Source organism: Manacus vitellinus, unplaced genomic scaffold (genome assembly GCF_001715985.3).
Source record: "Manacus vitellinus isolate BGI_N305 unplaced genomic scaffold, ASM171598v3 scaffold_8_pilon, whole genome shotgun sequence".
Taxonomy (NCBI): Eukaryota; Metazoa; Chordata; class Aves; order Passeriformes; family Pipridae; genus Manacus; species Manacus vitellinus.
In genome coordinates this window covers 10,954,468-10,970,683 of record NW_021940864.1, presented here as the reverse complement: position 1 = coordinate 10,970,683, position 16,216 = coordinate 10,954,468, and the positions used below count along the sequence as shown (strand labels likewise).

Here is a 16,216-nt window from a genome sequence, read left to right as displayed (position 1 = left end):
CAGAGAACAACCCAGACATGCTCATATTAAGAACGTTCAACCTGGCTTTGCACTGCTTACAGAGCCCTTATTTCCACATGCTGCTTGGCCTTCTCAGCTTCTTAGGTAGAGTGGGCAGTGGCTTAGTGCTTGTGTATACCATACCGTGATACAGTTCTAAAGTCTGAGAACCCCTAGAGCAGTTTGGGGTTATTCCCTTTTGCCTTACCGAGTTCAATTCCAACTAGTGTTATAGAAGATAACAAATTAAGGGAAACCACTGCATTGTTCAACAATTATAAAACAGACACTTATTCCTGAAGAACTGACATTTGCTAGGAAGGATGTAGAAGTCAAACTTCTGATGAAGTTCCATAGAAAGGTTTTTTTCCCCTTTTTTCATGACAAGAATCCTTTCACAGCAATCATCCAACCTAATTCTGTGGCACAGCAGGAGACCCCTTACTTGCCATTGCCCTGTGTTCAGGGACATGTAAGTGTAACCACTCAAGCAGTGCAACTCTATCATCCCATGTTACAGAAGATTGAGCAGAATTTAGTTGTTTGGGTGTGTTTGTTAAAAAGCTAAAAAAAAATCCAGGCTCAGGAGTACATTACAAGCCTGCGTCCCAAGGTGTGTAAGGCGGTTCAAGTACTTGAGGGCACAGGTCACACACAGAATGTATGTGTGCTGTTTACCATCAAACATGCTTTTTGCTCTTCTGAATCATAAAGAACACAGCATTTAATGAGGTGAACTCTTCAAACTTCAGAAACACTACACGCACAAGTCAAACTAAATTCAATACTTTTTTTCTGTAATTTGAGACATCATTAACATATTCAAGTTACTTTTTCGCAACTATCATTTAGTGCTGAAAATTAGTGACTGTGTCACCTGGCACAAATGACATGGCACAAAACTGGGCTTAAAAAAAATTAGAAAGACAGTGCCTGCCTCCATGCTTCACCAAAAGGAAAATTTATCTTAGAAATCAAATATCTTCGTAACTCCTTTCTTTTAATACCTATTGTTTGCCAGCAACATTGGCAAATAGTTGAACAAACTGCAACCATAACTTTTGTTCAAATCTTTGATTTATGTATATTCAAAAAATAACTTCTACAAACTACTTATCTTACAAAAACAAGAACATAGTAGAGGCCCCGGGCCTAAAATCTTGACTAGCCTTCCAGTTACCAGTCTAATAAAAGATATAGTCTCTGAAGAAATCTTGCACCTACGCAGAACATATATGAAATATTACAGCTGCATGTGCTTTCCTAATACTTCTTGCTAACATTTTCAGATGCATAGAACATAAAATGAATGGGGGACTGTATCTACATTTCTACATATCAGCAGTTTGACACTTTTCCTTTTATTTCCCCTCATGCCCCATACCTTCACAACCTTAAGATTTACCAGGACAAAGGAAGAACCAAGTCAAAACAAGCACAGAGCAGTTCCATAAGAACTGATACAGTGCATCTTAATTCCTTTAAGAAAACTTTCAAAAATCTGATTAATACTTTGTTGGTTTCTATACTTACCAAAACCCTCCACACATCCTTGCATTTTCTCTGTTGTTCTACTTAGCAAAAAATCTGAAGCAATCACTTTCATCATCATTCATCAAATTACTTCTGAATAATTTTGTTTTATCTAATCAGACAGGTTATTTTCAGCTTACTGCATTCATTTAAAAATGCGGGGACCGAAAAATAGCTTTTTGGCATATTGCATCTGACAGCAAGTCTCAGCTTCTGTTCAACAGCAACTAAACAGAAAAGACTACCTAAGACTGGTAGCACTTTCACATGGAAGTTAGAATTCAGAACAGCACTCCAGCAAGAGAAAATAGAATGAAGTCTGACAAGTTATTAATAGCTTTGCCTTATACATTACATATCTGCACTAAGTGGACAAAATTGCTTCAGAAAATCAGCTTGTCTCATAAATATTCTCTTACTCAAAAAAGTTCAAGCTTGCCCACCTGAATATCCAATAACACTTCCAAGCCAAGTTAGGAGCTTCAGACCAAAGCTCTGATGGGCAACAATAGATGAATGCATAACTTGTACTTTCAATGGCTTTGTCTGACGACTGGTATTTCTCTTAAAAAGAAAAGAAAAAAGGAGGCAATGCATATTTATGTGAGGACTGGTATACATTTCTGTACAGAAACACAGCATTCCTATGATTAATTTCAATAATTTATAATATTAATACATATTGTGATTATAAAAAACCAAAAAAGCCTGAACTTTGTTTACCCTATTAATATTTGAAGGACCTTATTATGCAATATCAACATATGTAGGTCAATCCATTTTCCACCCTTGGCCTCTTATCAATATACACACTGATCTGCTGCATGTTACTGATAAGCAATCCCACACACAACCTGAGACTGCCATACGTGTTTGTTCTTCACAACATGACATGCAAGTCACACAGCAGCCCACCAAGGAAACTGGCTGTTTTCAAAAATACAAATTAAACACACTGGGTTAGAACAAGAAAGGAAGTATTTACCCTCATCCCTGTGTTAGAAACCATAATAGTTAGATGTTACACATAAGAGCCATTTGTGCTTTGACTGCATGGGCACTAAGTCTAAAATATTGCACAACTTTATCTTTAAAAATATGCTAATTCTTTCAAAATACCTTAAATCATTTAAGATCAGTAAATCCAGTTGCAGCATTCATTTTTCAGTGGTAGCAGTATTATACATAAACAATTTCTTACATGTGATTAAGTAGTGCACTGCAGCAGTTTAAGAAAAATTAAACAGAAAACATTATTCCCATGTTCTTACATGGAGGAAGCTTGCAACACAGAGATATTAGTAATATATATACATGTAAAATGCAGAAAAGCAAAATGAAATTGTATTTGTAGTTTCACAATTCATCTGGGATTCAATCCGTAACAATTTCCATAATTGTGGCTTTGAAATACACAACTTCATTCTATAGGAAAAAAACTGAAGTAGTTTAACTTCACTGATCTGAACTGGCATGTAATTCTAAAAGGTTACATTTAAAGTTCCTGATCACATTCTGTTTTCTGAAGGAAAAAGTTGTCTACCAACTTCTTTTTAAAAAATTATTTTGGGTGCAAGGTAGGCCATACTAGGAAAAAAAAAGAAAAAAAAAACCCAAACATAAATCTGTATTTTGATACCCCTACTGTGCATATTGTAAGTAGTATCTCCGACATTCTGTATTATTAAAATATAAAGATTCATTACGATAACAGCATCAGAAAACTGTGTAGCAAAGCCTCTTTTTGCTTAGGATGAGGCAAATCAGTGGATAATATCACCTACCACCATTACTTACCACTATTACTGATTTTGCTTGGTCGCAGTACTGGAAGTCTCCGTATCGAACAGACCTACGTCCCTGTGAATTCATAAAGACATAACATTACCACCAGCCTCAAAACAAAAAGTTCCAATGCCGTGTTTTACATTAATATGAAACACACAGTAAAAGTTTCAGATGCACATTAACCACTCCTTCTTTCATGCTATTTTCACTGTTAAAGTACTGTATATGTTACATACTTGGATTTCCAAAATGCATCCTGTACTTTTTAAAAGAAAATAAAATTATATGCAGTCATCTGTCATACTAAATTTTCTGTGTATGGTACTGCTTTTAAGATGTAATCATCATACTTTTAAATTTTAAAATACTGAAAACTTATCTTTAGTATGAATGCATCAATCGGTTTTGGTAGAATTTGAAGATATTTCAGACATTTCAGTGCCCTTTAAAAAGCAGATATTAAAGCTAATGGTCTTTTAAACATACAACTAAAGCACTTTCCTTATTTCAAAAGGAAACTTTTCAGTCTTTCTGTACTGTCAATACACACATCAAAATAGATAGTTGATTGAATTTATAGTATATTATACACAGAACAGCTTACTGATATTTTAGATCTGGTCTGATGACAAATCACTGCTTCAGGCATAATATTCTCATTTTTTTTACATACATGCACATGTATATATGAGTTCCTGTACGTATTTAAAAGTAGGACGGGATCAACAGCAGGGAAAAAAACTAAGTGCATCCTATGATGCACAGTATGAGGTCAGCACATATTTAGGGAATCTTTTGGTTACCGGTATCACAAAAAAATAAAGTACTGATAATACAAAACCAAAATCTAGTTCAGTGGTCAGTAATATAAAGTGGTTATATTTCCTTCTCCACTGACCTTCTTGAAGCACTTTAAGCACCCAAAATGACATTCATATTGCCATTTTGTAAGAGATTTCCTCCTCACACCACCCCCCCAAAAAAAAGCACAAGGCAACAAACCAAGAGAAAAGGACACTCATTTTCATGGCAACTGCATATAGGCTCATTGCACAAATAACAAGATGCAGTTGTCCTACAAAGCATCCCTTTCTTAAAAAAATACACAGGAGCCACAATACAAACACAACTTCTGAAATCAACGTACTAGTTAAAATTATATTCAGCATATAGTGATTCTAAACTCATTGTTCTTTCTTTATACTGTATGAAATGCTTCACCTCTTCCTGCCATTACAATCTGAAAATTATGAAAAATTAAATTAATAAAACAAAACCCCACAAACCACAAATAGTTCCATAAGCACCAGAACAAAAGCATTCAATTATGGATTTTAACCCTCACAGTTAACTGGTGTTACTCTGAGAAGCATTTCCTACACTTGGAGGACATATAGGGGCTCTTTCAATGTCAGCTCCCCAGTGTACAGTAAGGGATGGGCCAAAGCTGCTGCCTGTCCTTGACAGAGGAGCAAGAAACACCCTGCTACCTACACTTACAAGACTTATGGGAAAACATTTACATTGAAACATATATTCAGTGTCAGGTCTGGTTTGGATTGGCCAATGAGTCAAGACATTTAAGGGTGGCGTGACACATACGGCTCAATCACATTAACCACATGTTTTGGGAAAACAAACTGCAGTCATATAAAATAAACATTAGGGTAAGGTAATTAAAAGTTCTAGCAATTAATTTACTTACATCTCTATCTACTGTTGTTGCAAAACCAATGGCTTCCTTCTGCGTGCAGTTGACAGCCTTCTGAAGAGTATAAATAACTTGTTCGTAGGTATGGACTTCATCATTAAACAGCATACAGTAGTAAGTGTCACTCTTCTCACTTCAAAGCAAGGATTGAATTTATATCATTCAAAGTAATGCAATTTTAAAAACCTTCTAGTTTAACAAAGTTTTCCACCAGACAACCCAAGCCTAGGCTTCCTTTGCTATACTGGAACATATCTCAACAAATTATTTGAAAAGGGTAACTCCTGTCCTCTATAGGAATGTGCATCTTTCCTGCAGAACTAAGTCCAAAATTAGCAAAATCTCAAGAAAATATTTCAGTCTGAGTTTTATTTTTGAACATTTGTTGATTATGAATTGACAGTTTCCTACTAAAGAGAATGCATTTCCTTCCAGTGCAGCTGTGCTCATTACATTGCCCCATAGCTTCTTAGAGATTTCAGCAGTCTTGGCATTATTTTGCCACACCTGTTTTTCTGACATTGCATAAAGGTCTATTAGACAACAAAAACTTGGCAGTCTCTTAAAAAACCAAACTCCACAGTCCTCAAACGACAACTTATTAAGCTCACAGATTCAGTTCAATCTGTTGATTCATATCATTTATTTACACAGTATTCTTGCTCATAAAACACAAAGTAAAAGCAGATACTAACAAGATGTCACAAGATCTTAATCCATAAGAGCTATAATGCTACAATACACTTAAGCATTCTGTAACACTTCAAAATTTGTAAGAAGTACAAAATATTTTTGCCACCAGAATTTCAGTAACTTCGATCAGAAGACCCTTTTCAATACTAAGAAAATTAACATATGGGAAAGAAATTGTCCCATCATTGCTATGAAGAGAAATATGCTTTACAATCACAAAAGTAAAAACTATGAGAAATACAAATGTATTACAACTATTGTAGCCCAATGTCTGCAAAATACTTCTGACAATTTTAGGAAAGGCAGAAAAGATACTTAAAATCAGAATTTGCACTTTCAACTGTAAATATCTGCAAGTCTTTAAAAGGCAGAAGACAAATATGATACTTACGTCATTTCTAGTCCAGGCAATTCATTTTCCTTTTCCCATGTTAATATATCTACTGCATATTTAAATGTGATGGCAAAAATATTATAAGCTCTAGCTACCATATCTTCGGGTAAATGCACAAGAGGATCCTGGAAAATAAATATAAATAGCAAATGAGAAATTAAATAACATTCAAAATGAACTCTCAGATTTGCACCCCTGTTTTATCAAAGATGATGTAAGCATTTTTAATGATGTCTTTCTTTAAATGACTTTTCATTTGAAAGGAACAGAGTCAATAATCATCCTGTTTTCTTTTTCCAGTTCTACACTGATAATCGCCAAAGCTCTAATCTGACAACAATACCTGAGTGCTAACTTGTCTTTGATTTACAGAGACATTTTCACACACTGACATTTACACACATTTCTGTTTTCACTCTCCCTGTTCTCACTCCAGCACACTTTCTAAGATACTTCTTCTGAAAAAGTTTTAACCTAAGCTGTATAAAATCTGTTTCTTTTGCTATGCCTTTGAAAACATGATTTCAAATCACTGTATCTTTTGTTCCACTTAACAATATTAGAAAACTGCAGAATACAAATGACCATTCATCTACTGTCCTGTTATTTAAGGGCACCAGTCTTATCCATCCCAGCTTATACAACATGCAGCACACTGGCATCATGATTTATGATGCATGTCTCTTATATGCTGTGGTATATAAATAATTAAATGCTGAAGTGTAACGAGGTGTTTCATAATGATCAGTCCACGTCTCAGTCTTGCTCACAGAGAGCTGCTCTCCTTTTGGCTGTGGACCATGCATCCATTAGTGCCCATTCTGTGCTCTCCATTTAACAACTACAAACTCGTCCTCCTCTCTGTGCCAGAGCAGAATGGCTGCTGCTGCAGGTGGAGGAACAGAAATGAGGAAGGGGAGGAAGAGGAGTGCTGCCTCAGTCTGCCAAGTCGAACGGACTGCTTTTTGGAGCAGCAAATGAGAACCACTGCCAACTCTGAATGAAGTAGTGCTGGTACCCACTGCCATTTCCCTCCAATCCATTTCAAGGATTGTGAATAAAAAACACTAAAACCTCTTCTCTGAAGGGACTTGTCTTCTACTATTTTAAATTTCTGAGAACAACTAGTTCCTCTTCTACAAAGCTTGAAAGGGAACATTGCATGCCCTGCAGGCCACCTGGACATATGCTATAATTGGGTCATAGACTCAATTCATTATTTGGAATTTTGAAGTATATGTAACTGTTAGCCAACTAAAATATTTAACAGTGGCCCAATTTCTGTTTTAAGATTACCTAATACCAAATTCTCTGTTTCACTACAGCTTATGTTTATAAAAATGGCCACAATAATCTTTTCAGAACTTATATCTGCATTATCTACAGGAGGCTCTTAACAGTCAGCAATTCACCTGTACTAGTAAAGGTTATCCCCCATCTCCCAAGACTCTTTGGGAATATCTGGAAGCTTTACAGGACAGCTAATAATTACCATTCCTCTTTTTTTTCTTTCCTTCATTTAAAATTTTATATAGAGTATGGAGAACTACCAGCCACCAAAAGCAAAAGCAAACCATAATCAGCAGTACTCCCTCCATTCCCAGCACTTTCAACAAAGACATGTATCTGGGCAAGGCAGAAAATAGGCTCCAATAAAGCTCAACAAATGATCCTTAATTTACCTCAAGCACAACTGCATAACATAAGAGATCTCAATCCCTGTTGCTCGTGGGGAAGAAATACAAAGGCTGAGCGGTACCTTAATTTTTCTGTCACACTCACTGTGTGAGTCTCTTTGGACGCAGAAGTTGCAGTGCACCCAAGATTTCAGAACAAGAGTTTCCTAAGGCTGCCAGCTAATGTAAGCTGGCATGTAGACCAAGCGGTGAGTCCAGCAGCAGTGCTGGAGTCTTAGGCTTGAGATAGTGAGAACAGACTTTAGAAGGACCACTATCACTGAAAATACATTACAGTTGCTTCATTTAAACCACCAGATAAGCAAAATTACTGAAAACTTTGCCTTATATTTTCCCTATAGAAAAATCTCACAGCAATTATACTATGTAAGAACACATGTGAGTGGCTAGACCAGAAGCCCAATTAGCCACACTCGCTCCTCAGATGTAATAAGTTACAAAGAGTATAAGCAGAAGACAGAATGCTTCCTGGTCTCCAGTAACTTAAGACACTAATACTTCATACACCAAAGATGGTATCTGAGATTTTAAATGGCCATTGATAATTTTTCCCGCCATAACCATGACAAATTTCCTTTTTAACATATATAAACTTTTAACAACAATGGTTTTTTGCAACAGTTAGTCCAACAGCTTGAATTCATACTGTAAGAAGTGGCATGTCTTTTTGCATTTAATATGTCCAAGTTGTTATTCTATGATTCTGTGGTGAAGATACATTCTCTATTTACCTTCTCCATACCAAAAAATCTTTTAGAGGCCTCTGTCTTACACCTCCATTCTGACTTTCCTGTAACAGCAAGTTACTTTGATTTTAAAAATCTGTGTACTTTAGTAAGAATCAGAACATATGTTGCACAGATAGCTTAATTTGGCTTCTTGGTGCACATGATTACACATAGATATTTTCTGCATGTGGCAGAATCCCTTCGTCTGTCAGAGTATAGAGAAAAACAAAGCAGCAGAACTAAAACTGCACAGATGACCAAGAACATACAAAATGAAGCCTTTAAGTAGAAAACACAATTCTAATTAACTTCTTAAGTTAGACATTAATTTTTGTCTAACAGTGTGGCTCAAAGAGTAGAGTTCCTACCATCTCTTATGCATAGTAAACAAGACTAAAAATAACCTCATATGAAGGATTTATATATATACACACACATATACACAGTTCATGTTTTGAAACATGATGCCTCTCTTGTAATTACCTCTTCTTCTGCAGTCTCTGAAGTGTTAAGTTCATGCTTTTGACAGTAAGGACCTTCCTTCCAAGCTTCTGTATCACCACAGTCACAGAAACCTCCTCCACCTGATGTTGTCATCTAAAATTATTTAAAAACAAAGCAGTTCATGTGAATGTGTATATACATATATGCACATTAAGAAAGGACTAGTCACTGCTAAACTACAAAAGCATGTTCACAACACCTGATAGCTTTAGACAGTACCCTGTTAAAATAGCAGTGAAACCACATCTACTTCTATGACAGCTGAAAGCTTGCCTACTTCATCAGTGTGCCTATGTCAAAAGAAAAAAACCTAAACAACAAAACACCTTCAGGCACCTCCATTCTGCCCTGCCTGAAGGCTATGGATTTTTCCTGGTTTTCAGATTTTCTGAATCTATTACTTGCAATGGCATCTGTACTATTCCCAATTCTCACATCTTTAACAAAGCTAAATCATTTCACACAGTGCTATTACACAGTAAGTAAAAGATGGGCTTTATGTTAAAGGAATTGAGAGACAAAACTTAAATTGTTCATATAAGTTTTAGTAAGCAGGGAAAAAAGTATTTGAAAATTGTAATGATATATTTACACTGTTTTATAATAAATAATAAAACAATCATTATCATTATAATATATAAAATATACGTGTTTATATATTATGTATATGTCAATATACATAAGATATAAATATATAAAATAGTGTATATTTATTATTGTAAAAAAATAAATTTTATTTTAAAGCTAAGACCACCTCAAGTTAATAAGTGTAATAATACTCTTTTTGCATCAGAACTATTAACTGATTTAGGGAGAATTCTTCTTCCATCTATTTTTGACATACTGGTATATTCTATACATACAGGTACCTTCTACAGTATCAACAATATTAAATCAATATTTAAAAGAACATTTGCTTGCACTTTTTGATGTTACCTAGACTTGTTAATGCACTAGCTTGCACACTAAAAACCTACATACAAGTGATGTGATATCAGCAAATCTAGCTAGGTTTCTTGAGACAAGCTGTTGTACTTGTTTTTTTTTCTGAATCCTAGTGCTCAGTGTAAGCAGGCAGTGATCAAATTCACATTAACAGCAGTGCAGTATTGTCAAAAACAGATTTACAGAAAAGCTGCACTGGTAAGTTTCACTTAACTTCTCAGTTTAAAAACACATCAAGGACTTCTTGACTTTGTATGGGGTTTTTTAACTAATCTGTACTACTAATAGTAGTATATCACTAAAATAAACAGCACCTGCAGCTTTAGTTTTCTATTTTAACTTTACGTTTAAAAAGCAAATAGAGGTCCTGGTATTGTATATAATTCGATAACAACTCAGATGTTTAAAGAAAAAGTTTTAAACAGAAGTGGCTTCTTAAAAAAGGTTTTTCAATAGCTTTAAAAAACAGAGAAACATAAAAGCCAAAGCAAGTTGAAAACTAACTCTAACGCTGTAAAATTCACTAAAAGGCATGCGTTAAAAAACCATAAATTTGTAAACTTAACGGTCATGCATAAATTTTAATTGCTCTGTATTTTAAAATGTTAACTTCCAGAACCTACACTCAGATCAAAACACTACAATTCTTGTAAGATTATTGCAGACATAATTTCAAACCTCGTATTCATGCAACATTTTGAAATTAAGTATACATTCTTAAACTTGAAACAAGGAGTTTCATACATATACAAAATTACTAATGGCTATGTCATATATTCCAGCAGTATTACTAACCCTGTATCTGTGCTCCCTATGAATACTCCCAAGAAAGCACTCCATGCATAACACACAAGTTGGGTCAACTGCGCAGTCTCTGAAAACAGCAACAACAGAAAGAACAAAAAAAGCATTAAACATTTGGGTTTGCCTTCAATTATACATTTTACAACAGGTAATTTTCAAATATCACCAATGTGAACCTTCTGACTAACGTATATATTATTCTGAAAGAGTGAAGTGATGGCTTCCAAAGAGAGGGAAACAAATAAACTAGAAAAAAAAAATCTGTTCTTACAACAGAAGTGGCTTTAAAATATCGTGTGGGTAGCATGTCTAGTTGGGTAATATAGACATTGCCTTCAAGAGGTGAGGTAAGTATATAAGTAAACAGATGAATTACATAACACAGGACAGGCAAACAGGATAAACCCAAGCATGTTCTCTCAAGTACACAGTACAAGCATTAATGATCTCCAGCAATCAGAGAAGACGTTTTTTCACTGAACACTGGAAAGAAAAACAGCACACAACAGATTAGATCAAACCTCTGCTTCCAAGTTTAGCCTTACAAGCTCACTGAAGAGGTGTGAGAATGCAATTTCCTCAACCAGGAGATCAGAGACCAAAATAAGGTCCTGTCTACAAGCATTAGACAGAAGTAATATTTCTAGCAAAAGTGGGCATTAAATTTAACTGTACTCCTGAAAAAAACACTGAAAATACATGAACTTATGTAGTGCAACTGACTTCAAGGCACCTTAAGATAAAGGGAGTCAGGTCTTGCAATGTAAAAATAGCTACCAAGAGAACATCTGTCTTATGATGATTATTATCAAAACAAGAATTCAGAGAAACAACTTATTTTGTTTAAAAGAAAACACCAGAGATCACATGAAATGTTATAAAAAATTCTTTTCATTCCATTTAATCAAATAAATGATGGAAAGGTAATCAGGCAACCATGACTTATTATGCAAAAAGCACCATTTTCGCATTTGTTTTTATCCAGAGGAGCTACTGAAGGTGAAAATGTCAAAGCAAAATTATACAAAGGTCTTTCAGCTTTAGTATAGTTTACGTTTATGGCATTATTTTTTATTTTAAAAACTTTCATATATGTACATATATATAAAATTTTAAAAATTAAAAAAAATATTAGAAACCCACTTAATGCAACAATGTGCCTACAGGATTTGGGAGATCAGTTCTGCAATACAGGGTGTTGATTCTTCAGAACGGTAAACTTGTGGCAGTGTACTTACCAACTCAGTGCTATTTGCCAAGTAATTTCTCAAAGAAGTAAGTGTGCTTACACCTAAAGCAGAGGCAGACCTGTAAGCTGCACAACTGGATAGAAAATCTACTGCTTCTAATGTATTTTGTGGAGTCGAAAAACAATTCTTTGCTATATTCCACAAAAGCTTAAATTAAACTCTCATTACTCTTCATTACCAGCTATAAGTTAAAGAAAATTAACACACAATAGGAAACAAATGTTTCCTGATTGAAAGAAGATGACAGAGATTCCATCCTGATAGCCACAACAGCAAAAAAATAAGTCTGTACTCACTGCTTACTGTGACTTGAGCAGAAGACTGGACAAGCTGGCCTATCCAGACACCCTTTTTAAACTGAATGACATTATGATCTGCTGTATTTATATAACTTCTCTCCTTAAACAGAGACCCTGGGTACGAACAGCACATTCACTCATTCTCTGAATTCTACCAATGGATTGAATTATTTTATGTTTTCATCATATCTGACAGCATTATCAAGGAAATACTTTACATATTGAGTTGCTGGCCCTGAAAAAGCAAGTGTTTAGAAGAAAATTACAGAATTCCCAAAGTTTTCATTAGTCCATACGAACAGTATTTGATCATTAACATGCTACTTCTAGGTTGTAATGCAATTTGACTTGTATTAAAATACTAGCTCTGAAGTTTGGATTTTTAGTTCTTTGGGACTAGATTTCATGAAAAGGTACTGAAGTAACTGTGGAAACTCTATTTATAGCCTCTCATAGTCTTCCCCCTCTCTACCCAGATTTCTCTATTTTTTCACAGGGTGAAGGAAGAACTTAAGCGCAGTTGAGAGGAGATGGAGTTTTCTTAGTGGTCAAAAGTATCTAAAGTACCCATCAGTTTAATCTCATCCAGGATAAAGAGGTCTCAAAACATTTTCAAACCCAAAAGGCCAATTACATATTATGTTTCTAGAAGATGAGAGCACTAGAAGATAGAATTCTTCCACCATCATTCTGCCCTTGTAAACAAAGGGGATGGAAACACAGACAAATAAATTGGTGAAATAAAAAAGACATTCCCCCCCACATCACCCCATCAAGTGTTCAAGCATCCCAGTGAATGGTAGAAACCATAGAAAATGGGAGAAATCTATGACAAAGAGGATACAAACTTAACCTACAAACAGTTCAGAAAAGAGAAGATGAAAACAAACCTACAGCTAGTAATACAATGGCAACAAATGTAGTTGGTTAGTAACTTCCTGTTCTCTTTCAATAAAAGTATTTTTAGAGAGATCTAGAGCTAGAGGTAGGAACTAGAAGCTGGTATGCCTGTTTTAGCATCCAATGGATTGGTTTAACAGGTCATGGAAAGAGTCTAAAATACATCATTGACATTAACAGCTGATATTAAACACCCAAAATACATGCACATACACCTGCCCATTTACTTGTGATTAATGCCCTTAAATCATGTTGACAGGTCACCCCAACTACTTTCTTAACCTTCCATTTGTTTTGTACAGAAAACACTCTACATGACACTAATTAATATTTTTCCATTTACAAATCTGTAGTGTGTTAATTTTCCCCTGATCCCACTTGAATGAAACACTGCAAGGTTACTTTAAAAATACATTTGGGGTATTAACTTTTCATTAAGACAGTATATTCTTACTGAAAAACATTCCATGACTTCACAATGCTAAGTTGAGCTACCTGCAAGAGTATGTAGGCTCTCCCACTTTAAAAACGCGACCACAGAGATGGGAAGGTTTGTTTGCTTGCTCCAGCTTCGGAAAACCAAACGCAGGATCTTCTCCACAAAGATACCATTCCATTGGTCCCAGCAAAACGTGTTGTGCCAGCATGTCTTCTCTCTGAGGGGCAGGGTTAGGACCCCTGCAGTAAATTTTTGGTACATAATAGGCCAGATGCTGGTATACTTCTTTCTGAAGGTCGTTTGCTTGCAGCCATTTCTTTTAAATTAAAAGGAATGAGAACACAAATTCTTCATTAATAAAAATACCAAACACAGTTATATCCATCTGGATTATTTTATTTCTAAATCAAAAATCCAAAACGGCATTGCAAAACTAGAAAGCCATGCTTCCTTCAAAATGTTAAATCTAGATGATCACAAAAGGCAGGCATTAGGAAAGGAATAATTTGTTTCCCTGCTTGCACGTTTTATCCTTATCACATACAAAATTCTTTTCAAAAATACAGAATTTAACAGAAAGAAAATCATAAAAATTTTCTTCCAGGATGCACAACCAGTAAAATGTCCCAACATTAGCAGTGACTTTTGGGATATGGCCTAGACTATGTTGGTTGCATTTCTCTGGAGTGCAGACAGATGCTGCCATTTGGGGATACAGAGGATCAGCAGAAGCCTCAGTTGGCAAGGAACAGACAGAGACAAAAAGTACATGAAGAATAACAAACACAGCATCAGGTAAGAGTCCATTTCTCACTTAATTTCAACAAATTACCTGTGAAAATGAGAGAGTTTTGGTTTCTCCTAGTTCCAAAATAACTTATCGGAATTCCTAGTTCAACTGTGATGCTAGATCCATGAATTCTTGCACTGAGTTTGTGTGAGGTTTTGTCAGCAAGGGAGCTACAGAGGTGGCTTCCCTCATGTCCAACAGAGCCAACACCAGGCAGCTCCAAGATGGACCCACTGCTGGCCAAGGCTGAGCCCATCCGAGATGGTGGCAGTACTTCTGCGATGACATATTTAAGGCAGGGGAGGTGGGAAAGAGCAATAGCAGCTAGGAGATGTGAGCAGGAATATGGGAAAGCAACAGCTCTGCAGACCCCAAGGTCAGTACAGAAGGAGGCAGAGGAGGTGCTCCAGGCACCAGAGATTGCCCTGCAGCCCGTGGGGAAGGCCATGGTGAGGCAGCTGTGCCCCTCCAGAGCATGGAGGTCTCTGGTGAAGCTGATATCCACCTGCAGCCCCTGAGGGACCACACATCAAAGCAGCTGATGCCCAAAGGAGGCTGTGACCCCATGAGAAGCCAACATTGGAGCAGGCTCCTGGCAGGACCTCTGAACCCATGAGAGTGGAGCCCATGCTGGAGCAGGTTTGCTGGCAGGACTTGTGACCCCACAGGGTACTGGAAATGAAGGACTGCCCCCCATGGAAAAGGACTCATGCTGGAAAAGTTTGTGGAGGACTGTCTCCCGTGGGAGGGACCCCACACTGGAGCAGGGAAAGAGTGTGAGTAGTCTTCCCCCTGAGGAGGAAGGAGTGACAGAAACAACTTGTGAACTGACCACAACCCTCATTCCCAGTCCCTCTGCACTGCTGGGTGGGAGAAGGTAGGGAAAAAGTGGCTGAAGTTGAGCCTGGGAAGGAGGAAGGAATGGGGCAAAGGCGTTATTAAGATTTGGTTTTATCTCTTATAATCTTACTCTGACTTGACTGGTGATGAGTCTGTTTTGCCCATGACAGTAACTGGTGAGTGATCTCTGCTGTCCTTATCTTGACCCATAAGTCCAGCTGAGGAGGGGAGTGAGAGTGGCTTTGGTTGGCACCCAGGGTCCAGCCAGGGTCAATCCACCACAAGTCTCTTAGTCAATCAATTGTACAAAACCAATGTTGACAGTTTTTAAAAGGCATCAAACTACTGAACTGCCCTAAGCCACTGAAAAACTCACAGCTCCTCCTAGTTTCTTTTTCCCTTGTATACACACACAGAGTAAAAAAAAATCCTCTAGGACAACATTTGTTTTATTTCTGCCTTGTGGATTACAAATTTAGAAAGGTTTAAAATGTAAATTAAGACAGCAAGGTTTTTAAAATAAACAAATGGGAGTAAGCACATACTGCAAGTGTCCACTGATTAAATCCTGTGTTACATAAACAGCCTTAGTGTGCCATTTCTCATTTTAAATATGACAAGCAGATGCCCCCTAGCAACTTTAGGAAAAGAATTCAGAATCAACCTAAAACCGTACATGAAAACCAAGAATTAATTATACCAAAATAAATGGGTTTAGTGATCCAGTGTTACAGCTTGATTTACTCTGAATTATTTATAACTTACTCTAAAGAACTTATGTTTGAGACAACACAGTGGTAGTAAGTTCTTCAGGATACAGGCACACAGAGTCAGCAGAGCATCTGTGCCATTGCAGAGTGGCTGAATTTTTGCCTTTGTTTTAATATACTATTTTCAATTA

The 16,216-nt window shown here is 36.4% G+C and overlaps 1 protein-coding gene across 1 annotated transcript in view; it reads right to left on the bottom strand.

The window, feature by feature from the left end:
• UBR2 (ubiquitin protein ligase E3 component n-recognin 2) overlaps positions 1 to 13,996 on the bottom strand; it is a 52,156-nt gene extending 38,160 nt beyond the window's left edge. The window contains exons 1-7 of the mRNA XM_018085143.2: positions 13,742 to 13,996; positions 10,789 to 10,867; positions 9,028 to 9,141; positions 6,117 to 6,244; positions 5,027 to 5,165; positions 3,331 to 3,393; positions 1,977 to 2,097 (exon numbers count right to left, since the gene is read on the bottom strand). Coding sequence (XP_017940632.1) covers positions 1,977 to 2,097; positions 3,331 to 3,393; positions 5,027 to 5,165; positions 6,117 to 6,244; positions 9,028 to 9,141; positions 10,789 to 10,867; positions 13,742 to 13,893 — 796 coding nt within the window. The 5' untranslated portion in view covers positions 13,894 to 13,996. The remainder of the gene's footprint in view (positions 1 to 1,976; positions 2,098 to 3,330; positions 3,394 to 5,026; positions 5,166 to 6,116; positions 6,245 to 9,027; positions 9,142 to 10,788; positions 10,868 to 13,741) is intronic.
• Between the last annotated feature and the right edge of the window lie 2,220 nt (positions 13,997 to 16,216).